This window comes from Halichoerus grypus, chromosome 12 (genome assembly GCF_964656455.1).
Source record: "Halichoerus grypus chromosome 12, mHalGry1.hap1.1, whole genome shotgun sequence".
Classification (NCBI taxonomy): domain Eukaryota; kingdom Metazoa; phylum Chordata; class Mammalia; order Carnivora; family Phocidae; genus Halichoerus; species Halichoerus grypus.
This window is the reverse complement of record NC_135723.1, coordinates 98,917,305-98,943,364: the sequence shown is the minus strand read 5'-3', so window position 1 is coordinate 98,943,364 and position 26,060 is coordinate 98,917,305. Positions and strand designations below refer to the sequence as shown.

The 26,060-nt window shown below is 45.0% G+C and overlaps 1 protein-coding gene across 1 annotated transcript in view; it reads right to left on the bottom strand.

The window, feature by feature from the left end:
- CNTNAP2 (contactin associated protein 2) overlaps window positions 1-26,060 on the bottom strand; it is a 1,879,707-nt gene that overhangs the window by 30,729 nt on the left and 1,822,918 nt on the right. The window contains exon 22 of the mRNA XM_078059689.1: window positions 3,153-3,392. Coding sequence (XP_077915815.1) covers window positions 3,153-3,392 — 240 coding nt within the window. The remainder of the gene's footprint in view (window positions 1-3,152; window positions 3,393-26,060) is intronic.

Below are 26,060 nucleotides of genomic sequence, written 5' to 3'. Positions count from 1 at the left end.
TGCCTTTTATCAGTTTAATTTGCAGGCCCCTGGATGCAGAACATAAGAGAACAGAGGAAAAGTTCTTCCTCCCTGACACTATTAAGTAACCTTCCTTTATCTCTGTCTTTCTCTGTTGTCTGTCCAGCCCTCCACTCCCATTCTCTCTTGTTGTCTTAAAAGAAAAAAAAAATCCAGTCATGTTATCTAAATAAGCCTTCTGCCTCATAGTTCATAAGCTGTTTTCTGTCCCTTTCATAAAGTTCATGAGACAGACACACATACTCCTTTATAAGCATTCCCCCACATATGGAAATGGCTGGTGAGGAGGTCGATGCAGTGGCCAGTCAACACCAGGTGAGGACTCTGCCCAATGCAAGTGGCAATTCTCTGCAAATGGACCTTATGTGACAGTACAACCATAATATCTGGGGTACAAATATCTGATTTAAACATTGAGGGGTGCCTGGGTGACTCAGTTGGTTAAGCATCTTGCCTTTGGCTCACGTCAAGATCTCAGGGTCGTGGGATTGAGCCCCGTGTGGGGCTCCCGGCTCAGTGGGGAGTCTGCTTCTCCCTCTCCCTCTGCCCCTCCCTCTGTGCCCATGGGCGCTCTCTCTCTTTCTCTCTCTCAAATAATAAATAAAATCTTAAAAAAAAAACACTGAATAATAACAGAAATGTTCCCTACATACATTTTCACTGTATCAATCACAAGAATGAAACGGTCCCATGTAAAGCATGATTTTTAAAAAAATCTATGAACTCAAACTGTCTAGCCCCTACAACTGCATCCCTCAGACCATAAAGCAAATCCTCTGCTGATTAAGGCCCAGTGAATGTGAGCTTGCATTGGCTCAGAGTAGCATCTAGAGGTTTTTGAAACTGGTTTCTTGGCAGCCGACGTAGACCACACACACTCGTGGCCTCATGTAGGGAGTACCTGGAACAGCGTAAGAACTTGCACATTTCAAAGATCTTGTGTTGTCTTGGTCGCTCTGGCATCTGGAGGAATTTATCTGAGAAATCTTTGCTCCTTTGTAGCCCTGACATATGTCTTTTCTCAGCTTATATCTTCACTCCTACTTTTCTACTTTCGGCATTAGGAATGCTTTCCTTTGTTCAAGGCAGCCCATGAGGAAAAAACCAGCCTGCTGTGTAATCCTAACAACATTCATGAAAGAGAATTCTTTATAAGTACCCTTGGCACACAGCACCCCTCATCATGTTATAGGAATCCATGTGTGAGGAACAAAGAGGATTGTTTAGTCTGTAAATTGGCTATTCTGACAATGGGGCAATTCTGGCTTCTTTCGAAGCTTTGTAAAGCATTGCAGCACGAATCCTGGCAAGCAATCACAACGACAAGAGCTGCAGCAGAGCTGATAAACACCGAGTATGGGCTGGAATATGTGTAAGGCAATCAGACGCATGATGTTTACATGATGAACTGTTATGAATTCCAAGTTAGGGTCGGGGAGAATTTAGAACCTTGACTGGACATTCAGGCATCATGGCAAATCGCGTCTAACATCATAATAACCACATTGTTAATATTATTGCTGCTGAACTTTTGACAAGCTTGCTACATGTCTACAACCACGCCAAGTGCCTTCAGTATGTTGTCCCACATAGAATTCTGGGAACTGGGTCTTCTTATCTCCATTAAAAAAAAAGGATTTTATTTATTTCAGAGAGAGAGCAAGCACGCACGAGCAGGGGGAGCAGCAGAGGGAGAGAAAGAAGTAGATTCCCTGCTGAGCAGGGAGCCCGATGGGGGGCTTGATCCCATGACCCTGGGATCATGACCTGTGCTGAAGGCAGCCGCTTAACCGACTGAGCCGCCTAGGTGCCCCAGTCACCTTATCTCTGTTTTATTCACAAGGAAGCCGAGGAACGAGATCAGGAAACATGCCCATGTTTTTAATCTGCTAATGAGACAGGGAGAGTCATGGAGCCGCATTGCCTCCACCGTCCTCTTCCTGTGTTTACATGTCGCTCTGGAGATGCACGGACTGTTCGATTTGGAGGTCACGTAGAGATCACACCCCACCCTTCACCTTGGGGGTGACAGTGCAGAGGCCTGGAGAGGTGGCCCAAGGTCAGGCTGGGTAGAGCAAAGAGTAAGTACCTATGGCTCTCTGCCACTCGATGTGATGGGCATGCTGAATTTGCTCCCAATTAATTTTGCAGCCAAGAGCCGTAGCCTTTCATCGTAGGCCTATGCTTTCCAATTACATGTCTTATCACCTGCAGGAGTGGGACTAAATCCCGAGTCCTGTAAGCTTAAATGCACCTCTTAAAAATCTGGAAGCCTATGGGATTATTCATATACATACAGGGTTGGGAGATGGATCTCTTCATTGCTTTAAGTAAATCTTTCCTGGGGTGTCTGGGTGGCTCAGTCGGTTAAGTGTCGGAATCTTGGTTTCAGCTCAGATCCTGATCTCGGGGTTGTAAGATCGAGCCCCTCGTAGGATACCATGCTCAGTGCAGAGTTGGCTTAGGGCTCTCTCTTCCTCTCCCTCTGCTCCCCTTCACTCCTCTCAAATAAATAATTAAATCTTCTTTTTTAAAATTTTTTTTTTTTAAAGATTTTATTTATTTGCAAGAGAGAGAAGGAGAGACAGAGAGCATGAGAGGGAGGAGGGTCAGAGGGAGAAGCAGACTCCCTGCTGAGCAGGGAGCCCGATGTGGGACTCAATCCTGGGACTCCAGGATCATGACCTGAGCCAAAGGCAGTTGCTTAACCAACTGAGCCACCCAGGCGCCCAATAATTAAATCTTTAAAAAAAAAAAAATCTTTCCCCTGATAGTAGACTTTGGACTTCGGGGCCGCAGGGAGAGTCCTAAAGGCAACAGCGAACCAGGTCGGTCCCAAAGTCACATCGTAGACATCAGTTTAGGCATCTCCTAATTTCGCTTAAATGAGTTCGAGTTAACAGTTTCCGTGTTCCTTCCCTTCGCCTTATGTACTTCTGGCTCTGAGCCAGGCTGACGGCTGTAGCTTCTGGGCACTTGGTATGTAGCTAAGCACTCCTGGGCTCCCACGTTCCCTGGAGCCCTCAGTCCTCCAACAGCTTACCAGCCTTACTGGCCCTGCTCCTAACCCCATCTTACAGACGATGAAACAGGTTTGAAGAAATAAAGACACCTGGCCAACGCTGCCTTACCTGAATCCAAGTGATCGAGGTGCCAGGGGTCGGTGGCAGACGACATGGGGGAGAGGGTCAGCGGGGACGCCCCGCAGTTGGACTCCACCAGCTCGCCCTGGATGTGCACGTGAGCCGAGGCGTTCGTCTGCCTCAGGGCCGCCTTGAGAGGAGCAATCTGGTTGAACTGGACTCTGGAGAGGCACCCAGTGAATCCTGGGGTGTTGTATTTGTGAATCTCTTGGTCAATCCTCCCGGTTTCTAAAAGATAAAGAAAGAGAAAATAAGTCTTCTCCCACTCACCATATCGCAGCAGTAACAGCCTCGTCTTTGAACGCCTGTGTCGAAATCCTACTCTAGGTTTCAGTTTAAGATGTTATATTCTTTTAGACGAAATATTAAATGACTCGAAGGCTGAGGGCTGGAGACTTTGCTGCAAACGAACCTCTGTGTTACTAGAGAACATGTAGGGTGAGGAGACTCTGACTCTATTTGTTAAAATAAAATGCACACATAAAGACCTTCCCAATACCTGTGGTATTGTTGAAACCAACCACATTCACTGGCTTCTGATTGATCTTTCTCCTTCTCTTTTCCCTCTTACACATATTGAACAAGGCCCCCTCCTGGTAAACTATGGTTCCGTTTTGTACCTCATTCTTAACTTTCTTCTTCTGAATTCTTTATTTAGAAAAAAGAAGAGAGAGAGTTCCCATAGCCTATAACGGCATATTTTCTTTCTCCAGCATCCAATCCCCGTGGAATTCTGAGGTTTATAGAATCCCAGCTAGGATCTGATGGATGTTTTGGAAGTCAGGAAACTTTCCCAACTCAATCACAAATACACCTGTGCACTTAAGAATCCCTACCTCCCCCCCAGTCTGTGAGTTCGACATCTTCCTAAACTAACATTCAAATTAGCGGGGCATCTGAGTAGAGGTGTTTCTAATGTACTGTTTCAATTAATATAACCACACATTGTCTTACCAGTTAGCTCAGTAAAGCCAGTGCCTTTTTGACCCTCTGTCCTGAGTTTTACAATCTGTGTAGCAGAAATGAACGTTGAAGGAGTTCTAGATCTTTCTTATGGGTGGTTTTCACAAGTGCGGTTCCTGGACGAGCAGCATCAGCATCACCTGGGAACTTGTTAGGAATGCCGGGGGTGGGGGTGGGGGTGGGGGCTGGCAATCTGGGCTTCCACAAGCCCTCCAGGTGACTCTGTGGCCCGCTGAGGCTTGAGAACCATGGGCATAGGCACTGATTCTGCAGTGCTATCAACCCAGGTGGTGGGCAAATGGCCCTTCAGAGAAGGGCAAGGCAACTTGCGTTCTGGACGGGAGATTATGATGACTGTGGTGACTGTCTTTTAAAACCAAGGACAAGGGGGAACCTGGGTGACTCAGTCGGTTAAGCATCTGCCTTTAGCTCAGGTCAGGATCCCAGGGTCCTGGGATTGAACCCTGAATCAGGCTCCCTGCTCAGCTGGGAGTCTGCTTCCTCTAGATCTGCCTCTCCCCCCGGCTTGTGCTCTCTCTCTCTCTCTCTCAAAAAAATAAATAAAATCTTAAGAAAAAAAAAAAACAAGGACAAAGATGTGAGATATTTCCCCTTCCACTTGAACTGTGAAAAACACAGACTTTGGGAAACAGAAGGCTACCTACTTCTTTAAAAAGTTGAAATCTGAGCAGGTGATGTTTTTTACTGAGGAATGGACTCAGATAAAGCAGTCTTATAAAATTTTACTCCTCATTAAGGAAAGAATAAATCAGTAGAGAAGGGATCTTTTAGGCCTTGGGGGCAGAAGTGGATGTATTGATTACTCATCCTATTAAAGAAGCAATTCAGTGACTGACCTGTACTAGCCCAATGTGAATTTTGATTAACAGAAGAGATGGGCAGCAAGGAATGGTAATGCTGGGGATTCTAACAGGGGCTTACTCAGCCAAGTACATAAATTTTAATTAACGATTCTTCATAGTTTTCTCCTGCAGTAAATTTCAGTCTGTGACTTTGAGCTAGAGCATGTTCCAGTTAGGATGGGGAGGCAGAATGCACCTGTGACTGAACAAAAAAATCCCACAGTCACGATGTCCCCTTGATGACCAGGAAGAGGCTCTGGTCCACTGACCCCTCACTGGCTGTTCTCTTCTTCCTCCTCCACTTTCTCCTCAATAATTGCAGGATTCTTGAATGAATAAATTCATAGATTTTCATTGAAGGAAGAATACAAAGTAAATGATTCAATCTTTGTCTCCTGGTCTCATATCAGAATTCCTTGTTCTGGGTTCACCAACTTGTCTTCCTTGCAAAGAGTTCATATATTTGGTTCCTATCCCCTCCTTCTGGTGATCTGCCTTCCTTTGAAACATGCTGAGGGTTGCTCCATCCAAGGAGACTCAGGGTAATTCTTTGTTACCAGGGTGGGAAGGGAGACCTGAGCTCCTTGCCTTCCCAAATTCCTATCTGGCTCACATCTGTGGTCGAGGCACCAGAACAAGCTGCTGCTTGGTGGCAGGACACCGGGAACAAGCTCACTCCATCTGCCGCTTCTCGTCCATAAATGGAGAATTCTTTTTAGCCTGTCCAGCCCTGGAGCAGGGCTCATGAAGGAAGAATTTTGGGGCTGGGAGCTACTGCCATCTGGTGGGACTTCAATTCAGTTCAGTTCAATTCAATTCAATTCAATCAATTCAATTCATTGAGTGTATTCACTTCCTAGTAACAGTAGCAGGAAGGACATAAATACAGAAATTTACCCCAAGGAGCTCACAACCTAGCTGGGGAACCAAGCTTGTGAACAACCAAGGACTACAACTGAACAAACGCTGTACAATGATAAGAGTTAACATTTACTGAACCTTTAAAACTAGATGCTTTATACAAATTAGACATTTGATACCCAGAATAACCCTATGGAAAAGGGAGCGTTATTATCCCTCTCTCAAAAAACAGACTATATTGTTGTTTTTATATTCACTTGGATTTTGGCATTTCTAGTCAGGGACTCTATAGAAATGTCATAGCGAGGTTCAAAAGAATTTTTTTAATGGCTATTAGAGACTGCTTTTTTTTTTTTTAAAGATTTTATTTATTCATTTGAGAGAGAGAGAGAGAAGCAGTGACAGCACAAGCATGGAGAGAGGCAGAGGGAGAAGGAGAAGCAGACTCGCTGCTGAGCTCGATCCCAGGACCTGGAGATCATGACCTGAGCCAAAGGCAGACACTTAGCCATCTCAGCCAGCCAGGCGCCCCTAGAGACCGCTTTAAGAACATATTTCATTAGTGACTTAGCCAGTAATAAAGTTTTTAAAAATGCCATGAACTGACGTCACAGCTTTGCCAGCCTCAGTTAAAGCACCAGCAAGTTCTGTCGATGCTTGTCTGGAATACAAATCTGTCCTTCTTCGGAACACCTAAGGCTTGATAGTAAAGCTATCCCTTTAGTGTGTTTGAGCTCATTACAGGTAAATTATGTTAATCTGTAAAATTAATTGAATGGCTTTCGCACTGAAATCAAATACTACAGCACAATTTACTGTAAGAAACTACTTTTTGCATGGAGACGTCTTGGCCGAGGTGCATGTGGGGGAGACCTGCTCTGAAGAATGCTAATTTTAGAAATGCAGTACAATCACTTCTGAAATTACATTCTCAAGCTGTCCTGGGTATTTTAATACCTTACCTTCATAATGATGTGGGTTATAGCAAATAGCCCACTTAAAATATGACACAATTCCAGGTGAAACCTTACAAAGAAATGCGCACGATGATACTTTTAAGAAGGAGGCAGCGATTACATTTGCAATGCATTAGCAAGCTTTCTGGTTCCTGCTTTTCAGCTGCTGAATACCAAGTGCCCAGCAGGAGTGCTGTGAGAAGGGAGAGAAGGGGCACCTGCACAAGCCACCCCCCCCACCCCGACCGCAGATCCATGCAAGGTCCTGTGCATACGCATGAGCACTGCTTCAGCGGCTGGAATCCAGATGCTGACACCTCAACAGAGATTTCTCATTTACCTTAGAGACTATTTAAACTCATCCGGATATTCTTCTGGTGCCCCCCATGGAACCTATCCATCAGCTGATTTTTTTGTTTTGTTTTATATGTCTTAGAAATTCCTATCCATATTTTTTGCGAGGGGGGGATGTGATATGAAATATCCCTGTAAACTCAATTCTTTGCTTTCTATGAAGGAGAGCCAAAAGATCTTAGAATGTCAGTGGGACCCAATTTAAAACTTTTGACAAGGCTCTCTTGTGTTCCCATCACCGTGTTAGGGGCTGGGATGGGCTTTTAAGAATCTGTGGGATGGATGGAGATGGCAGAGCCAGGTTCCAGCCCCCAAGCTCACCTGTGCTCTGCAGAGACTCAGGTGCACCTGGCCCCATCATGGAGGGGTAGCCGTCCCATCCATTCCCTCACTCTGCTGGGGGAATATTCCTACTGGTGGCACTGGGGGTGGCCTTAGGTCATTCTCGGACTGGACATTAAATAACATGTGATCACAGGGAGAGGAAGTTCTTTTCTTCTCATCCTCTTTTAATCCTTCACAAAGAAGCTGTCAGGTTGGCTCAGTTTGGGACTGGACTATCTTGCTCATCACTCCAACACTTGCCAGTTTCGCTTTTTAACAGCCGACCTCAGACCTGAACGCTCCAGGTACTGAATTTCCCAATATTCCCATGCCATGTGTTTTTACCAATCTTGTATCGCTACAGCAAGTGACACTGGTATTTCGTTTTACGGCTATACTGCAAGACTTCCTTATAACATGCTCTCCTTTGAACATAAATTTATTTAAGGGAAAATGACGAGTCCATTTCAAGAACAATGTTAAGTAGGGGGCGCCTGGGTGGCGCAGTTGGTTAAGCATCTGCCTTTGGCTCAGGTCATGATCCAGGGTCTTGGGATGGAGCCCCATGTCAGGCTCCCTGCTCAGCGGGGAGCCTGCCTCTCTCTCTCTCTCATTTCCCTGGAAATGGGAAAAAATATAAACAGAAAAGGCAAAACACGGTGCCGTTGGCTCTCCCACTACTGTTCTTTGGGGAATACGACTGTGGAGAAACTTGGTGCTCCTCTGCACTCCTTAATTTTTGGCTTTAAACACCTCTGTTCCACCCAAATGGAATTCTATTCTCTTCCTCTGTTCATGCTTAGTTCCTGTGAGTATCCACACTTCAGAACATCAGAGGTCCCCAGTCCTTCAAAAAGAGAGCTCCAAATGGCTTCCTCCCAGATTCTGCTCCGGGCTCTACCTACCTGGCCCAGGTGTGCTCTCTCCCTGTCCAGATGGGCCAGAAACCTGAATTTGTGCCTCCACTAGATTTACAGTTTTCTTGAGAGCAGGACTGAATGTTACTTATCTTTGTGTTCCTCCAAATGTCTAAAATAGCCTCTTGCACAAAGGAATCAGCCAGGGACTGCATGCATGACGAGAACCGTGACTATATGTTAGACAGTCTGTCATCCACACTTGGGTTGTGTGGGATGGGAACCAACACCAGAGATTGAGGTAGAGGCAAGTTCACGGTAGGCCAAAGTTTATCAGCGTCGATAGGTGTGGAATGTGGCTTTGAGAGAGGAAGGGAAAGTAGGAAATCTAGATCCAATACAGCTTTATATTTTTATATACATTTTATATTTACATATATATTTTATAGATATTTACATATAAAGGTCTTTATATGCGAACAGACTTTATATATGTATTTATTTCTAGAAGTACTATCATCTGGAAATCCATCTCACTGAAAATGCACTCCTCTGAAAATATAGTTGTCTTGCTCTTACCTTGACAGTCGTCTATTTAATGTTGAATAGCCATTACTATAGAAACCCTCCACCAGCCTCAAGAGTGAAGTAGTGGTTATATGGGCCCTAATGGAATAAATAGGAAGTGGGTTTGAAATCACTGCCTGCGTGAAGTTTTAAATAATTCTTGGACTATCAGACTGAAATGAGATTGGGGAGTAGTCCAAATGATACACACTGGGAAACACGACTAGGGTGCGGTTGGGCTGGCAGCCACCCTAAATTGCGACTCTCAAGGTTAGGGCTGAGCATCTGGGTCTCGGCTGGCAGAACAGCTGGATGAAGGTTAATTACACTGGGTACAATTTTTCCATTTGGTTATAGTTGTATGGACAGGAGCCTGAGTGGGTCAATGGAACAGATAAATGGGAAATAACCGTAAGCAAAAGAAACTCAAAAAAGACGGGGGGCGGAAAAGGCAACAAAAAAGCCAAGGGCATTCAGCTAAAAAAGCAACATAAACACACACAAACCCCATTCCTCCATTTCAACATGATCGCATGATTAACATTAGGCAGGGCCCTGAAATGTAGGCATCCAGGTTCAGCATCAGCTCTCTGCTCTCACGGGCTAAATTTTTTGATCAGTGACGTCTTCCTGATCAGCTGCCTTTCAAAAGGTGCACAGCTAGAATTAAATCCGTGTACATAACTGATGTATAGAATTATGTACTATGACATTTTATTAATCCCCGAGAGAAAGACACTAATGAAATTTCCTTGTATTTATTATATGCTTTTTTCTCTTCCAGAGGAAGGCGGGACTAAAATATGCAGGTGTGATTTAAATAGCTCTGACCTGTGACAAATGCTAACTCAGTTACAAAGAGGCAATCTGTTGGGAGAAGCAGAATCTTCTCCTCCTACATTGCAAATCTTTTTCTAAGGATTAATAAAACAAGATTGGATCTTTTCCCCCAGAAATAATAATAAAAAGAAATGTCTTAACGTGAAGATGCTAGCCCACACTTATTTTGCAAAATGATGAAGTATTACATTTTTATTTGCATAAACTTATTACAGTCCCTGAACTTTGGGGGAATGTATATAAAGCTTGGAACTGTCATTCCCTATCTTAAAATCTAATCTGAGAACTACAAACTTGCTGAGTAATATAACCCAGTGTGATTACAATACAAAGGGAAGACAGGATCCCTGAGCTGTTTCCAAAACCCTGACATTTGGCATCATGCAGAACACACACATCTGAAAGATAAATTTTCCACTTTCTCCTGAATGTTTCAAGTTGTCAGATATGAGATAGAAAGCCTGGTGCCCCCTTCCTGCAGCTTGGGGTGCCCTGCTGCACAGCATGACTTTTCAGGGCTAAGAATAACAGGCTTTGCTGAAAGTAACAAGACCTTTCAGAAAACTGGATGTACCTGTCAGTCAAACCACAGAGTTGGGTGCCGTGGTTGACTTCATTAGAAAGGCAGGTCTGATTTTACCTCTCACAATCTTAGTAAATATCAGCTACGTGTCCTAGCTATTTGCTATTGGAGAACAGAACACTAATGCGTTTCCCACAGGTTGGAAATGAACAGACCTGCCTCTTACTCACTGGATTTTATCCCACTTTTGCTTTTGCATTTTAACTTGTTAGCAGCAGAAATAGAATTTTATGTACAAAATTACCAAACTGAAAAATAATTTCTTCTGTGTGTGCTCTGCTTCTGCTAAAACTTTTTTTTTTAGGTTTTGGAAAGCCCTATTACACTGTAGCCAACACCATAAGGAGAGTGAGTTTAGCTTTTAAGTTTTCCTTAATGCCTCTCTAAACCATTGAAGAGTATTCCAGCCAAGACTAGCCCAGGGTCATGTGAAGCTAACTCCCTAGGGAGCAGGGGGATTTGGGGCGATGGGAGGAGGGGAGGGTGCTGACTTCATCTATGTCACAAACAACAGAAGTATAGGCTAGGAAAAATGTGTTAACAAATTTTTGTATTTCCAGATTAGGTCAAATAGAATGATTCAGTAAAATATTCCTTTGTTCTCACTTGTATTGTAATTCCTACCCCAGGGGCGTCTAAAGCTGTCTTACCCAAGAGAAAAAAAAATCCTTTGAGGGCTATGATTGCATGAAAGCCTGACCATTAAAGCATTAGAAAATGGACATGGAGGTAGGGGTTGAAGACAATGGTTTTCCCAGGGCAATTAGACCTGTCACACACACACAGAAAGAGGAGAAGAGAGCTGTTATCAGAAAGTGTACTGGTGGGGGGGCTCCCCTCCATTGGCTCTCCAGGTTACATAATTAACATAAGAAAGAATTCAAATCTTGGGACTCTGACATATGAGCTGACTTTCAGAAGACAAAACCTGGGGCGCCTGGGTGGCTCAGTCCATTGAGCATCTGACTCTTGGTTTCAGCTCAGGTTATGACCTTGGGGGTCCTGGGACTGAGCCCTGCTCCGGGCTTTGCGCTCAGCAGAGAGTCTGCTTAGGAGATTCTCTCTCTCCTTCTCCTTCCCCTTCTGCCCCTTCCTCTGCTTGTGCACTTCTCTCTCCCTCTCTGAAATAAATAAATAAATAAAATCTTAAAAAAAAAGAAGAAGAAGACAAAGCCTAATGGATGCGTGGAGGCTGAACCAGAAACTGGGGTGGATCCTCACAGGAGTCCGAATGTTTCAACTGTACCCGCCCTGGAATGGAGTCGAGGTGTGGATCGGGAGGGAGGCCTGTCTACACAGAAGTGTGCTTCTCCCCCCAACACCTTCTTCTCTGTTGTAGCTCTGAAACCAATGCCTTTATTTCCAGATTGGAGTAATGGCCTACTAGGTTGGGGGAATTCTGACAAAGGCTACCTACCTTTCAGCAAAGCATTTTTTTGTCTCCCATGACATTTTCATGGTCAAGACAGGTATGTGTGGGCTCATGAAAGTAAGAGTATTTTTTTTTTTTTTTAAGATTTTATTTATTTGACAGAGAGAGACACAGCGAGAGAGGGAAAACATGCAGGGGGTGTGGGAGAGGGAGAAGCAGGCTTCCTGCAGAGCAGGGAGCCCAATGCGGGGCTTGATCCCAGGACCCTGGGGTCATGACCGGAGCCGAAGGCAGACACTTAGCAACTGAGCCACCCAGGCGCCCCGACAGTAAGAGTATTTTAAAGGTAGACTTAAAACAAGATGAACTGTGGGTGGAATTTGATCAATGGGTAGAAATTGGCTTCAGAGGAGAATTTTCATGGTATGATTCCAAGCTGACATTTTATTAATTTAGATAAGGATATCAATGGCACATTGACCAATGGGTCATATGGCATTTAGTGGAAAGGGTGGTCATACGTGAGATCACAGGGTCATGAGCCGAAGGGGCTCTGAGAGGCTGAAATGATAGCCTGGATCTAACTAGAGAAGTACAGCAGACACAAATACCCAATTACCATAGTTGGAAATACACCCTCCGCCTCCCCATCACCTTCACTATCAAGTTGGACGGGATACTCCCAACGGCAGCACGTACCTCCTTCCTCCCCTGTCCCACCCCAGCCCCCACAGGATTAGGGTATTTTAATTGCAAGTGACTTAGGAGTTAAGAGTGGGATGTGGTTGAGTCAAAGAAAGGATGAAGTCTAGATGCTAATCCAGAAGGTGGTGTCTGAGACCATCTCCTCTGGTCGTCAGAATAAGCCCAGAGAGGTGCTCAGTTCAGGCCATTCTGCACGATGCAGCGATAAACGAGGGGGTACGGCAGCCGACCACCACTCTTGAAACTGCATTTCCTACCCCATCCTCACACAGGTCGCTGTCACTGAAGATCTTCCGCCTTGTGAACTGCTAATTACTCCTGATGGCACTGGTCTGCACTCTTCAAAATACAGAAGAGAAGTTAGAGTCCAACGAATCTGTCTCTAATTTGCCTACATCAAGTGACTTCTATGACTCAGGTGGGGTTTAGAGGTCAGTTGATTTGCGTTTTCACAAAGGACAAGGGACGCTCTCCACAAGGTTTGCTTTGGGGGCTTTCCTTTCCAGCTCTGACTGAGTTAGTTGAATGCTTATTTTCCCAGCTGGGCACATTCGCCAGGCCTCATTCTCCCTCCTCTTCTAGCTGCCTGTACATGTCAGGAACGTCTGTCTCCTCTCAGAAGGTGCGAATTAGAGTGGCGGCAGCACCTTGAAGAAAATGCATTTTCTCAGCATCGGTAGTCATGTTCTCTTGCTCTCATGCTGCGGGCTTTGTTTCGGAGAGGAGGAGGGCTTAAAATATTTTATGGGGCAACTACATTAATCTCTCTTCTCTCCTAAAATGGTTATCGTGAATCGAGGCATCCTGGAAAATGAATCTGCGTAGAGATTTTTTTTTTGTCTAAACTGAGGACTTAACTCTTTTGCCATGAACACATTTCAGTATTTCTGACTGCGGATCTGTCTAGAATGCTTTCTGACACACAGGAGACCCAAGAGCAGGGCCATGTGATGCTCTCACGAGGCCTCAGCACTTTTGCCTCCAAGGGCCCCTTCCTCTATTAAAAAAAAAAAAAAAGCCAGGGGCACCTGGGTGGTGCAGTCAGGTAAGTGTCCGATTCTTGGTTTCAGCTCAGGCTGTGATCTCAGGGTCATGGAATCGAGCCCTGTGTCAGGCTCTGTGTTCAGTGCGGGGTCTGCTTGAGATTCTCTCTCCCTCTCTCTCTCTAAAATATAATAAATCTTAAAAAAAAAAAAAGCCAAACATGATATTTTAGGACTTTGTTGGCTTAAGATGAATATATTCGTGTATTAAAACATTTTCTTCTACCTCAAAGTTAATTTTTTCTTCTAATTTTGAAAGAAGTGAAAACATTTTCAGGGGTCTCCAAAAGTACTATGGGCTCTGGGAAGTGTAGCTACTGGGCCTCATGGATGTGTTGGCCTTTAAAGAACGTATCTGATGACTTTTCTTGATGGCTTGGGACTCGACGGGGACAGTTTTATCAAGCCAGGGAGAGAGCTACAAGGTAGCCCTGGGTTTTTCATTTTTGAATAAGGGTCTAAAGTCACCTTTCTTTTTGGTCATTTGCCTCTGTTTCTAAAGGTGGAGTAAAAACCACGCTACCCCGTAACACGGCTGCCTTTCTGCGGGGGCAACTCCACATCATAAACCACTTGATGTTCTCTCCCTCCTGAAAATCATCTTCATCTTCCCCGTACTTTAAAATTTGTGAACCATTCTAGAAATCAAAGTCATCTTCTTCAAAAGATGACATTCCTTTAGCTATGATGCTATCTACTGTTTGTACAATTTTTTCTCAATGTCTGGTCTTGGGCAAGAGTCCATGGAAAAAAGTGTGCTCCTAATTTCATAGAAAGATTGAGATGAAAGTCTTATACAGATCACCTTTCTCATGGAAACTTCATTTGTTCATTCATTCATTCGTTCATACAAGGATTTATTGAATAACTACTGTATGCTAGGTGGTGGGAATTCAGTACTGAAAAAGAGAAGGTTTCTACCTTCAAGGACTGTAATTTGATCTCATATAATATTCTATTTTCCGACAATATGAGGAAAAGTAATATTAATTGTTGCATGACTTAATGACTGAATAAGTGAAAGATGAAAGAGCTACTTCTCTAGGGTGAGCTCAAAAACCGGTTTAGCAGTAAGCAAAACATCATTCCATTCCTTAGGGAAAACCTAGTGCTCTGAAGTGCAATTTCACTATGAAAATTAAAGCTGGGAAAGGCACAGATTATGTGTGGGGGCAGACATTATTTTGAATAAGACAATCTGGGAAGGCCACGGCTGAGATGACATTCGAGCTCTGAAGGAATTTAAGGGAAGTCAGGTACTTATCAAGGGAAAATAATTCCAGGCAGAAAGAACAGTAACTACAAAGGCCCTGAGGAAACACACGTATGTGCATCCTGGCTTCCCCTTAAAGACCGAAACTTGGGGCTGGAGTGGGGTGGATCCTGCTTGCCCAGGTGTAGACTGGGTGGGTGACTTTCAAGCTTCCTGCTAGCAGCTTTGTATTTGATTTGGCATGTGAGCACTAAGGCATCCTCTGGGTGGGACAGCCACTCTTGTCTGTTGGATGAGGCTGAGGCAGCTCTGTGGTCCCACAGCTTGGACACACCCTGGGTGCTGGACGGACGGCGGCTGACAGAGGCCTGGGACTGGGCACGGGCACTTTAAGACTTGAGGGAAATGGTGGACCACGACCTTTAGGAACCCCCAGCATGACATCCCCCAGACCTCAACCCCTCAGCAGATGTCAATGCAGTGATCAGCCCACACTAGCCACCAGAGCAAAGACCTACAAGGAGCCTGTTGTGGGTTGAGGCGTGTCTCCCAAAAAGAAAGATATGCTGAAGTCCAACCCTTGGCACCTGTGAATGTGACCTTATTTGTAAATAGGGTCTTTGCAGATGTCCTGAAGTTTAGATGAGGTCACATTTGATTAGGGTGGCCCTCAACCAAGGACTGGTGTCCTTACAAGAAGAGGAGAGACCCAGACACACGCAGGGATAAGGTCAAGTGAAGACGGAGGCAGAGACTGAAGTCCTGCTGCTACAAACCAAGGGCCACCAAGGGCCACCAAGGACTGCCAGCAACCGCCAGAAACCAGGACAGAAGACAGATTCTCCTTCTGAAGTCCTAGGAAAGAACCAACCCTGCTGAACCCTTGATTTCAGACTTCTGGCCTCCAGAACCAGGAGGGAACACATTTTTTTTTAGGCCATGAGGTTTGTGGCATTTTGTCATGGCAGCTGTAGGAACTAAGATGGTCTCCGGAGTGTCACCCCAGACCCCTTGCAGTCCTGGAAATGAGACCGGGGGGAAAGAGCGAGCATCTGCCCCTGAGAGAAGAGTTAGCCTCAAAGAAACACTTCTAATATGAGATATTTCATTGACCTTTGGTGCAAGCTTAAATCTCTGCCCAGCACAAGCCAAGAACACAGGAAGGGGAGCCTCAGATCATGATGGGGCCGGCTGTGGAAAATGGCAACAACAGTGCATCTTTTTGCTCATCTGAACTTAGTTCATACACTTTTAAACCCTTTACAAACTAATGAAAATAATGCTTTCTTCATGCAATTGGCGACAGAGAAAGGGATCATTCTGGTCTTTTCTGGGGTCACTTCTGTAAGTTGGGGGCTCCCACTCTGCCACGGCCATCGCGTGCAGCGCCGAAAAGCTTTGACTCAGAATCCTCGAAGCGTTTGTTTCTTCTGGGTTGAGAAGGCTTACAGAGAAGTTGATCCAATAACTAGATGGGCCTGTTGCTATATTCTCCTGTTCTGCTGGTGTCTCCCTTTGTGACCTTAAGCGGGGTGGCCTCTGGGCCGCGGGCGGGGCTGTGTCTCTCACCTGCTGGTGTGGAGGAACTCTCTCTCCTTTTGGCTGCTCTCTTTGCCCCAAGGCTTGGTGGCCTCTGAGTCCCTTCTCCTCCTCCTTCTCCCTCCTCCCAACTTTTCTCTATACCTTACAAAGAGTTTGTGGGCCCAGAATGGTGAATTCGAGTCAGAGACAATGACCTTGGTGCGGATGAGGTCTGGCATCCACGTGTTTACATCAGCACAGACAGTTAGGAGTCCTTACTTGTACTGTTCTCACTACACGTAGTTCAGCTCATCGTGTTTCAGGGTCAGCGCGGGTCTCCTTCCCTCCCCGTCCGGCCAGCCCATGGCTGCTAAACCACCGTACTCCATGCTGCTGTAAAGGAGCCCAAAGGACTCTTTTTTTTTTTTTTTTAAAGATTTTATTTATTTATTTGAGAGAGACAGAGTGCAAATGAGGGCAGGGGCAGATGGGGAGGGAGAGGGAGAGAATCTCAAAGACTCCATGCTGAGCGCGGAGCCCAACTCGGATGCAGGACTAGATCTCATGACCCTGAGATCACGACCTGAGCTGAAACCAAGAGTCCGACGCTCAACCAACTGAGCCACCCAGGCACGCCAGGAGTCCTAAGGGTTCTTCTAGAAACTACCGAAACACACATCACTGTTTCTAGAGATTTCCTTTGGTAAGAAATGTTACTGTATTTTTTCACATTTAGAGAAAAGTCCTCGATTAAGGATCAAATACAAATCATTTCAAGTAATGATGAATCTAAAAATATTGCATCTGCACCTGAGTATCCTAAAGATTTAACACCAACAACTGAGAAGATTTCCTATATATCCCAGGGCAGTGAGATGTATTTTCTCTGCAGACCATTTAGAGTGGGATTCAAGAACTCTCCTTTCTTTACCTTGCTTACTGTTAAAATTCATACAGCAAAAAAGATAATGTGAGACACCAAGAAATATCCCTGGAAGTTGGCTACATTGAACCTGTCTTAGTGAATGAGTTTACTGAAGAGCCTCCTAGGAGAAAGGACAAACTTCCCTCAAAGGAAACTTTCAGAAGGTTACTTAAGTATTCCATCTCTCTAGTAGTTTAACTGCTCACACCTTTAATTTCCGGATCCGGACAAAGACACATAGGTGAATGACACACATACAAAGAAGGGATGTCACAAGCAAGTCACTCTTTTTTTTTTTTTTTTTTAAAGATTTTATTTATTTATTTTGACAGAGAGAGAGACAGTGAGAGAGGGAACACAAGCAGGGGTAGTGGGAGAGGGAGAAGCAGGCTTTCCGCTGAGCAGGGAGCCCGATGTGGGACTCGATCCCAGGACCCTGGGATCATGACCTGAGCCGAAGGCAGACGCTTAACGACTGAGCCACCCAGGCGCCCCGCAAGCAAGTCACTCTTGATATAAGAGCAGACTTTCCATATCTTCCTATACAAAGACAAAACACTTTCTCCAAATTTAGTATAAGATGAGCATCTGAATTGAAAAGTGTCCTTATTTATATTTAAGAATGGAGGCTTTGCCCCTTTGTGCTAGGTTTTCTAGAAGAGCTCCTATTTTTCTCCTCCTTCCTCATCAATGGCCAATAAAGGGAAACAGTAACAGTCATCGCTGACATCTTGAGCACATATTTTATGCAGGGCCCTGCCCTGTGCTGAGCAATTTACACGTGTTAACTTTTCTAATTCTTGTAGCTCCTCTGTAAAAATAGGTGATTATCTTGCTTCTCATTTTGCATTGGAAACAGGCTTGGAGCAGTGACAAATCTTAACCCTTCTGTTACTCTGATCTTAACTGTTCTCTAATGTATTCCTGATCAGGTGCTTGAAAGGAGAACATCTGGAAGCTGACAAAACTTCTGAAGGAGGTTAGTTCTGTTTCCAGAAAGTCAGAGCCCTAACAGCAGTTTCTCCCCCCTGCGACGCCCCGGTAAGTGGACGAGACTCCTCAGGCTCCTGGGGGGTGAAGGGGCAGGTGGGCCATCCCCCCTCACTCAAGAGCCATCCTTTCTCATGCATTCAATCTCCCAAACTGTCGAATACTCCCTCCTCTCCCATTTTCATTTAAGCCTGCCTCACTTTGTGTCTGAGTCCTCGGGGCAGCCTGGCTGCCTGCCATTTTGTCCCCCCCCACCCCGATTTCATACTGGTCCTTGCCCTTGGAGGAATGCTTCCAAAACTCAGATGGGATCCTCTCATTCCCCTTCAATAGCTGCCTGTAATGCAAAGAACGTGCTCCTCAAAATGATCAACAAGCCCGTCCACTCTCTGACCCCACCTCCATGTCTGGTTGTCTACTCATGCCCTCTACCAACCCAGGGGTCCGACCACCTTGAACTACCTCCAGGCTGAGTCATGAGCACCCCTTTTGGCCTCCTCAGAGGAGTCCGGAGGAACAGGGTTGTTACTTTATGTGATGACAGGTTTTTCTCCCCCACTAGACTTGAAGCTTCTCTCAAGGAAGGCGCATGTCTTCTTGTCTTGTGCCTTCTTGACATGCTCGAGTGCCTAGAACCTGGGCTCCACAGATCATGAGTGAACGAGATGTCCTCCTCCTGTGCATACAACTTCCTGCTTGTCTGATACTTGTTTCGAATTTTTTGCAGACAAACATCTGGATGCTGACGATAAAGCAATTATTTTGATCCATATGCATACACTTAGCCATAATTCCTACATACGCATACAAACGTTGAGTTGAAATCAGGACTACTGACTAATCTTTTCTTCATAAAAGGCGCTGTGCCGGGCACTGGGAGCAGAGACAATCAGGCAAACCACAGTCCCCTGCAGGGATCTGAGACAATCAGGCAAACCACAGTCCCCTGCGGGGATCTCACCGTCAAGAGTAAACATGGGCCCAGGCAAAACAAGATAAGGGCCATGATGCACTTTCCGAAGAGAGAGCTGGAGGAGACTGGAGCAGAGAGGACCACGGGAAGCCCGCTGGAAGGGATGATGTAAATGATCCCTGAACCAGGTACAATTTGAAGAGGGAAGGAGGAGGGCGGACAGAGAGGTGGGCATGCGCACAACAGCGGAGCACGTGGGGCATGCGCACAAGGCAGCTGAGGGGCACACGTGTGAACTCTAAGTGCCACAGAGGTGCCCGGGTGCCAGATGAAGCCTGAAAATGCCCCTCCGGTGGATGTTGTGCGGGGCCTCAAGTTTCAAATCAGTTTCTCGTCAATTTGGTAAGCACTGGAGCATCTCTGAAGACTTGTTTTTTAATTGCAGCAAAACACACAATCTAAAATTGAAGAGCGTGGGAAACACTTAAGCGGAGATGCGTGTCAGCTCACCTTGGCATTGGTGGGTGAGATGAGTGGGGAAGGCACAGGAGACCAACACCGCCACGCTAAGTGAGGGCTGGTGAGGCTCTGACCGAGAGGTGGTCGCCCAGGAGAGGCCTCATTCACAAATGAACATCCTTCTAAAACCCTGGTTTTCACCTGCTCTAATTTGTCAAATAGGAAAAAGGGTGATACCTGTCAGGAAAATTTAAAAAAATGGTAAATTAATATAATAAAGGACACTGTGTAATAGGCGATCGACACGGGAGGGTTTGAGTGTTCACCCCTTGGATCTTGGAGAAGCTGGAGTTCAGTCCGGAGGCACCGGGCACTCAGGAGCTGGTGCTTTCCACGCGGCTGATTCATTTTGATGATGAAGCCTCAGTGACCATTACTATCTGCGTCCATGGGCTGAAGAAAGCCTGGTTGCTCTTGGTGCACATGACATATTTTTATGATACAATTCTCTTCACTTCCTGTCCTTTATGGATCATTTAATAAGAGTGAGTGGAAAGGTCATGTGTGAAGCACGATTTAAAAAAGTGCACAGTGAGGGGAATCAGTGCTTTCCTTTAGATGGGAAAATTTAATAAGTTCAAGTTGTGAATGCTAATAAAACGCAAATGTCACAATACTCTCCAGGCACATGTAACCACATATGTACATAATCATCGTTTCAAAGTGAAATAATAGTGGTGGATATCAGTATCTCTCATCTATAGATGAGGAAACCAAGACTTACTCCCGTGAAGCGACTCATCACTCAGCGACAGATGGCAGAACCAGTGTTGCCGACCCTCATTCCGGGTTTCCAGACACCTAAGTTCTGAACACCCACAAAAATGGGTGTTCACTCGGACGACTGGCATGGCAAATGGAGTGGCTCTCCTAGTGACACAGACTGTGTTTTGCTGATTTCTATTCCTCTCTAGTTGTACGGTACATCACTTTGTTTCCAAATTACGTAAAATTTTTATGGAGGAAAAGTGATGTGACCCCAGATGAATCGATGTTGACTCACGGCACAAGGGAACACCAAAGGGATTCCCAATGTTTGAGCCAAGTATTTACTGTGAGTGTTCACATGTGGAAGCTGTTCTGCTCATTTCTTGTTCTGCCTCTCAGAGTGCCTGAAAAACTGGGAGCAGACTGATAAACGGAGATCGACAACAGGCTTATTTCCCAGTAAAGGAAGAATCCTGGGTGGGATTATATGAAATCACAGGCGTTAAGTGCTTCAAGTTAACTTGGCAAACTGTTAAGGCTAGAATGGAAGGGAGAAAAAGCTGCCAATGGAAATAATTTTGGCTAAATCTCTTAATGCTCGGGGCGCCTGGGTGGCTCAGTCGTTAAGCGTCTGCCTTCAGCTCAGGTCATGATCCCAGGGTCCTGGGATCGAGCCCCACATCGGGCTCCCTGCTTGGCGGGAAGCCTGCTTCTCCCTCTCCCACTCCCCCTGCTTGTGTTCCTCTCTCGCTATCTCTCCCTCTGTCAAATAAATAAAATCTAAAAAAAAAAAAAATCTCTTAAGGCTCTTAATACTGAAAGAACATTGGGAGGGGCTGAGTAATGAGTATCCTCAAAGAGCAGCGGGGTGGGGGGCGATGTACGGATATAGTGGGTTCACTTTGTATTGTCTAAGTCAGGAATCATCATTGTTAACCCTGTTATTGCTAAGGATAATAACAAGCTCTGCTAAACTTCTGCTTTTCAATGAGAGCACAGGGGCTAACTGCTTTACAAACATCATTTAAAACCAAGCTTCCCTTGTTTTCATCAGTTGTGAAGTTTGTTTGGTTTGGTTTTGTCAGTAGTGACATCCCTTCCTCCAAGTCAACGTGGGGTGACCTGTCCACATCAGCCTGGAGCAGCCCCGGGTGGGAGTCCGCCACTGTGTGTCCGGATCGAGTTGGGAATGGGAATTCCTTACCAGCAGGCTGGGCTGGTGACTGGCGGCGTAAGGTTGACTTGGAATGAAAGGATGTAGCAAACAAATTGGACTTTTTTCAGAACCTGTGTCTCTGACTTTGGAGGAGTGAAGCTGCAGCTCAGGGATGTTGTCCCAGGGAAGGGAGTTGTCTCAGGAAAGGGAGAGATACCCCCCCCACCCCAAACACAGAGTCAGAGGCTGCCTGCCCCTCTGTTTTTGGACTCCTGAGCACGGCTGGCTCCGGGGGGAGACTGGGCTGAGTGTGGAGGAAGGACGCAGTTGCAGTCATTCTCCAAAAGGTCTGGGTGGGTCTCCGTTTTCAGCTCAGCACGTCCTGGACTGGACTGGCAGTCTAAGGGCCGCCCCAGATAATTTCCCCCAGGTCATTTTAGGAATGTGTCTAAATCCCAGCAGAGCTGGACAATTTTGGCCATGTCAACGATTTTTCCACAGGAACAGTTCAAAGAACCAAAGAATGAATCAGTTATCAAAGGGAACCAGAAAAATGGGACAGAAAAGAAATACTTGGAACTAAGATTTGCTTCAAAATATTGGATACTAGTATTTGTTTGACAGGCTTAAAAACCAGATCTTTCAGTTTATCAAAAATACAATAGACTCCTTGAATACTTCTCAACACCTGCTAAGGCTGGCCACTGAAAGCTTTGATTTCCTGGGTTTATCTGAGTTTTCAGGTTGTACAAGCCGGTTATGTGCTGTACAACTTTGTTATTCAGAGATATGCATTTGTTTTATCTCAAAATAACATGAATTTAGGGCTAAACCTTAATTTCCTGGCTAAACTTTAGTCCTAGTAAAGGAAGCTTTTGATAATGAGCTCTGTGCATTCTGATTGTACTCAAACTAAAATCCTCGGTAAATACCGGAAGCCAGAGACAGACACAAAAATATTAACGTAATATAAAATTGGAATTTTTTTGTTTGCTTTTTACTTTTTAAATCCAGCTTACTGAGGTATAATTTGTATGCAGTAAATGCACCTATTTTAAGTACAGTTTTGATGAATTTTGGCAAATATATACACATACGTAATAGTCTAACCAAGATGCAGAACATTTAAGTTGGAAGAGTGTACAAATTTCCTTTGGCTTCCTGCTATTTGTGTGTGTGCTTGTGTGTGTATGTATGTGGGTGGGGTAAATTCATCCCTGAGAATGAAGGTCCTTAAAAGAACTTCTACCCTAGTGGAGACCCTTGAGAACAATTCTATTTGAGATTTTTAATAGTCCTGCCATTTGTATAAGAAAGTTTATAGAAGAATATAGCATTGTGCTCAAAATCTTATCAGGTGATGTTGATTTATAGGAGAGTTTTTGCCACAGGAAGGCTTTTTTCTGCCTTTTTAAGATCCCTTCAGAGACAAAAGGGAATGTTTTATAGGTAATGGGGCAGCACGTCATCCTCAGTTTCCAGGTTCTGGGGGTATAAATCCTTTCAGAATGCATAGTTTTGCATAATCAAGTATGAATCCATGACTATATAAAGGTATCTTTGTAGTACCTTTCATAAAATCTTCACCGGCTCCCTCTCTTCCATTTTGCTCCTTCCACAGCATTCTCTGAGGGGGGTCACTTTGGTGGGCCTTCTCAGGGCAACCACACATTACCAAAGGACTTGAAAATGGTCCCCAAACAATTGCTGGGTGGCCTGCCCAGCTGACCTCGAGCTCAGAGTTAGCACCCAGGGCTCCTTCCCCTTGAGCTTTCATTAGCATTTGCATTTTCAATTAGCAGTACTATCTCTAGACCACATTTCAGCAAAATTGAGTTCTAATTCCTCAAAATCACCTCATCTACTCTTGGAATCTGGCCAGTCCTGCTCTGAAGGTCACAGATATAATGGCTTGTGATATAGGGCGGGTGGCTTTGGAGAAACGTAGAGAACGGAGCTTGTTTGTTCTAAGGGAGATGCTGGGGAGGCGAACTAAACCCTAACTGTGTGGTTCAGGAGAAAGCTCCAGATCAAGGATGCCCCCGTCCAGGGCTGCCTTCCAGTGCCTAGAATAGGACCGGAATGTGCTGGGAACTCAGTAAGTCTTTATGGAATAAATGACCAGATGTAGCCATAAGCAATGGGATCCATATTTCTATTTTTTTTTTTTTTTTCCTCACTCTTTGGATCCGGTACAAACGAGTTGGGGACATCTCAATCAGAGTTCAGAGGTAAAAGAACTCTTTCTGAATTACTTAGCACATCAGCAGAAGATAAAGATCTGAATTTACTGCTCATAAGGAGATAGTAAAGATCTTTAGAACGGATTCTCTACTTAGAGAGAATCTTTATTCTTATAAAGATTATAAGCTTATCTACTAAGACCAATTTAATAAAACCATGGCACATGCTTGCATCGAGAGCCCTTGTAAGAGGCAGACTTGATCTGTTGCCTGGTGTCCCTCTAATAATTTATGATATCACTAGGAAATGTTGGTTCTGAAAACAAGACAGCCTCTGAAAAGAATTTAACTGAAGTGCACTTTGTGGTTACAAACACCTACCATCAGAGACGGCGTATCGATCCCAGTGGGTATGATGACTGGTTGCAATAAGCCACAAATTGACCCACTAGTTGAATGGATCTTACGCATTGTCTATTCTATACAGCCTCAAAAAAATCATTACATCACTATCAAGAGGAGTTCATTGGACTTCATACTCATTTGTCCCTTTTTAACGTAACTCTCATATCGTTGCAAGAATGAGCAGAGTTGTTTTGGAATTAAGAGTGCTGGGTTGGAGTCCCAGCCCTGCCTTGTACAACTGTGAAGCCTTTGAGAGATGTTCCTTGACCTTGTTGAGCCTCTGTTGTTTCAACATGCGAATTGAGGATTTGGGCCTCTTTTCCAAACTCCCTGAATCTAATCCATCAGCAGGTACGGTCAGCAGTACCTGCAAAATATACCAGGGATCTGCCCATTTCTGTCCATACCCATGACTTACCATCTGGTTCAAACCACCAGATCTCCCAACTGGATTCCTGCAGTGGGCTCCCACCTGGCCTCCTCGCCTCCACTCTGCTCTCTCCACAAACCATTACTCAAAGGCCAAAATTTCAAAACCATCCAGTGACTTCCCATTACACTCATACTACAATCCAAACCATGAGGCTCTCCTCAGACTGGCTGCTGCCTCCTCTCTGCCCCCAGCTTCTACTTTTCTCCTTCTGGTTATTTCACCAGGTCAGCCACACCTGATTTCCTTCTGTTCAGGAGACCAGCAGCCTTGTCTGGCCTCAGGGCCTTTGCTCTTGCTATTCCTAGTAGCCGGAGCACCCTCTCCTTTGATCTGGCTCCTTCAAGTCCTCCCTAGAGAATCTGTTCTAAAGATAGTACCTCCTCCTTGACCATCCTCTATCATATTACTGGTTTTGTTTTCTTTGTAGTATTTACCAGTGATCTAAAGCATCTATGTCTTTACTTATTCTTGTTTGCTGTTTTTGTCGCTCACCAGAAAGTCAGCTCTGTGAAAGCAAGACTCTGAATCTTTCTTCACTGTTGGAGCCCCAGCCCTTAGCACAATGGCATTTACTTAGAAGGCACCAGTGGGGCGCCTGGGTGGCTCAGTCGTTAAGCGTCTGCCTTCGGCTCAGGTCATGGTCCCAGGGTCCTGGGATCGAGCCCCGCATCGGGCTCCCTGCTCGGCGGGAAGCCTGCTTCTCCCTCTCCCTCTCCCCCTGCTTGTGATCCCTCTCTCGCTGTGTCTCTGTCAAATAAATACATAAAATCTTTAAAAAAAAAAAAAAAAGAAGGCACCAGTTAAAGAGGGATGGATGAATGCAGATAGAAAATGGTATCTATTTCCAAGGGTTGATGCGTGGCTTAAATGTCAAAAACGCTTGGTGAAGGGTTTTATGGTTGTTGGATTTTATCAGTCATTTTATGAGTCTCTCTAATTAGAAAATATTATACTGACATTTACAAATTTAGGTCATAATCAGATGAAAAAAATCTTTTATCACATTAGTGTATCTGCCTGGTATCCTTGTGCTTGAAGCTGTTCATGCTTATTGTAATGAAACCATTCACCAACTAGTAAGGATTCATTATTTGCTTCTGCTTTATGGGGCATGGCTGGAGTATGAAAGATGTGAAGTCCCTATCTTTGCCTTGAGGGGGCTTACAAACAAATGAATGCAGGGCGCCTGGGCTACTTTGTCCTTCTGATCGTCTGTAGCATTATAATCTGTGCTCTTCTGCCCCACACTGTAGTCATTTCCTGGGCTGGTGCCTTGCCTCTCCCCTGGGGAGAGGAGTCCATAGCACAAACCATGCTCTCCATAGTTATTCTGAAACACCCATGGTAGAATGGAAGGCACCCAGGACAGCTGTGGAATTAAACTGAATGATGGAGGGGCACCTGGGTGGCTCAGGTCCTGATCTCAAGGTCCTGGGATTGAGCCCCGCCTCTGGCTCTCTGCTCAGCAGGGAGTCTGCTTCTCCCTCTCCCTCTGCCCCTCCCCCCGCTCATGTTTTCTCTTTTAAAATATTAAAAAAAAACAAAACTGAATGATGGATCATTGCCTAATATATATATTTGTGGATCCTGCAAAAATATCCACTAATAATGCAGAATACCTCATTTTGTCTTGAGAAAAAAA